Here is a 2,757-nt window from a genome sequence, read left to right as displayed (position 1 = left end):
ATGGGAATTAAACTGTTTATATGTGTGTGTTTTTAGCCACACACACACACACACACATACACACACACACACACACACACACACACACACACACACACACACACACACACACACACACACACACACAAAACAGATGACAGAGGGAGTAATTTTTTCGGTCTCGCGCTCCGACGTCACCAGAAGCTCGAGCCCCTGCATGCAAATCACGTCTCCACTGGAGCCTCTCCATTGGCCGCCTCGCGCTCATTTAGCTGCTGTCAGAGCGCGCGGCCCGAGCACGCTCCGGTAACTTTTCCCAGTCCAGCTTCAACCAAAGTAAAGCTCAAACACCCGGTTTCTATTCTTCGGGGCGCTCGCGGATGACAGGAGGGAGAAAGAAGACACAAAAAAGAGGAAAGCACGGAACAAGTTTTACCTACTGAGTGGATTTCATCCTGAGACTCCAGCAGCTCTCCATCTCTCTCCGGGTCTTTTAACTCGTTATCGGAGGTTTCGCCAGACTGAATGTGTCTGTGTGTTTGAGAGAGCAGTGTTGTCCTACAAGACCAGGTGAATGTACAGCATCATGATGGAGACGGACCTGCATTCCCCCGTGGTGCCCCAGACCAACCCGTCTAACCCGGGGGGGCACGCGGGAGGAGTCGGCGGGGGCCCCGGCGGGAAAGTCCCCCAGGACCGCATCAAGAGACCCATGAACGCCTTCATGGTGTGGTCCCGGGGCCAGCGGAGGAAAATGGCACAGGAGAACCCCAAGATGCACAACTCCGAGATCAGCAAGCGGCTGGGCGCCGAGTGGAAGGTGATGACCGAGGCGGAGAAGAGGCCGTTCATCGACGAGGCCAAGCGGCTGCGGGCCATGCACATGAAGGAGCACCCGGACTACAAGTACCGGCCGCGGAGGAAGACCAAGACGCTGCTGAAGAAGGACAAGTACTCGCTGGCCGGCGGGCTCCTCGGCTCACCTGTGGGTCTCGGGATGGGCGGAGGGCAGAGGCTGGAGAGTCCCGGCGGGGGCCACGCGGGGGCCAATGCGGGCTACGCCACGCACGTGAACGGCTGGACCAACGGCACGTACTCGGGCCAGGTGGCGGCTGCGGCGGCGGCGGCTCACGCGATGATGCAGGAGGCGCAGCTGGCGTACACGCAACACCCGGGCTCCGGAGCGCACCCGCACCACCCGCACGCGCACCACCACCCGCACCACCACCCGCACAACCCGCAGCCCGTGCACAGGTACGACATGAGCGCGTTATCTTACAGCCCCATCTCGAACTCTCAGAGCTACATGAGCGCGTCTCCGCCGGGCTACGGCGGGATCACCGGCTACACTCACCAGCACCAAAGCTCCGGTGTCTCCCCGGTGTCCGGGACGCTCGGAGGGACTTTGGGGTCCCTCGTGAAATCGGAGCCTAGCGTGAGCCCCCCGGTTTCCACGGCGCGCGGACCACCGTGCCCCACGGGGGACCTGCGGGACATGATCAGCATGTACCTGCCGACCGGCGAGGTGGTGGGGGACGTCCACAGCAGACTGCACGTGCTCCACCCGCAGCACTACCAGAGCAGCGGCTCCACTCCGGTAAACGGGACGGTTCCTCTGACTCATATTTAAATCTCTAAATGTACTATAAAGCACTACAAACCACAACCAAATATTTAAAAACCTAGATGTGGACGCAGGCTGCTGATGAATTGTAAATTATAGGCGGTTATAGCCATACAAATGCAATCACTTTGAACAAACTTTTTTATTGTTATTTTTATTTTCTTTCAGTGATGGATTTTTGTCTGTCCGAGTTAAAGGAAAGCGCATCTAATTTACTTTTTTTGCTCTCTGGAACAGAGCATGCCAAGTTTTGACACGATTTAAATTATAATCCGTGAAGGCTGGTGCAATTTGAAGGTTATTTTTTTTTTCTCCGAATTTTCTGTGGAATTAAAGGCACCAGCTGTGTGTTTGAGGGATCCTGAAAACCTGTTTAAAGAGGGAACCGTATAATAAATGGAGGGCGGTGTGGAAGATGTGTTTAAAAAAAAAAAAAAAAAAAGTTTCTAGGCTGCAATTTAAATTGATTTTCAGTTTCAATGCTTGTAAACATGTGAGTCAGTCGGTGTAATTTGAATTAGTTTTGTTGTTGTAAAATCTTGTAAATTGTGAATAAATAGGCCTACTGAAAACATTTTTATGCAATTGTACATAATTTACAAAATATCAAGCTTAATTTTCGGGTTGAGTTTAACGCATTTTCGTGAAGTGTTAGTTTTGTTGGTGGGTTATTTATTTTTGCAGGGGATTTAAAACGGCTCATGGAAACTGTTTCTCCAATATTACATGTTTATTCACATTTATTCCAATTCTTAAACATATTGTAAAATGAGCTCATTGTGTCGTTGTATGAACGCGGGTTTAATGACGTCGTGGCAAAGTTCAAATCTGCTCAAAATGTAAATCACAACATTAAAAGAATAATTACAACATAACAGCAGCCATATTTTCTCGGTGATGTCCTTGCATAGATTATTTTTCAGTCGGGCCCTTAATTCGTTATTTCTCCTAGAATTAAAAAATAATTTAAATATGATACATTGTTGCTTTGATAATAGAAAAATAAATGTTAGATCTTCTAATTATCCTCTCTTTAGCTGGCATAAATCTTGATGATGTGTATTTCATCAATATAAATTAATGTTAGACATCATAATGTGTCATATTAAGTTGATGGGAGATTTGTGTGCATATTTGGTCTTTATATTGAAGGA

General features: G+C 49.0%; 1 protein-coding gene across 1 annotated transcript; it reads left to right on the top strand.

The window, feature by feature from the left end:
* Positions 1 to 553: 553 nt before the first annotated feature.
* On the top strand, positions 554 to 1,609 carry sox1b (SRY-box transcription factor 1b; the record flags this gene model as incomplete). The annotated part of the gene is made up of 1 exon (XM_079236867.1): positions 554 to 1,609. The coding sequence occupies one exon, from the start codon at positions 554 to 556 to the stop codon at positions 1,607 to 1,609; it is 1,056 nt and encodes a 351-aa protein (XP_079092993.1).
* Between the last annotated feature and the right edge of the window lie 1,148 nt (positions 1,610 to 2,757).

Source organism: Taurulus bubalis (genome assembly GCF_910589615.1).
Source record: "Taurulus bubalis genome assembly, chromosome: 21".
In the NCBI taxonomy this organism is placed as follows: Eukaryota; Metazoa; Chordata; class Actinopteri; order Perciformes; family Cottidae; genus Taurulus; species Taurulus bubalis.
Note: the sequence above shows the minus strand (reverse complement) of the source record. Positions and strands in the feature narration are given on the sequence as shown.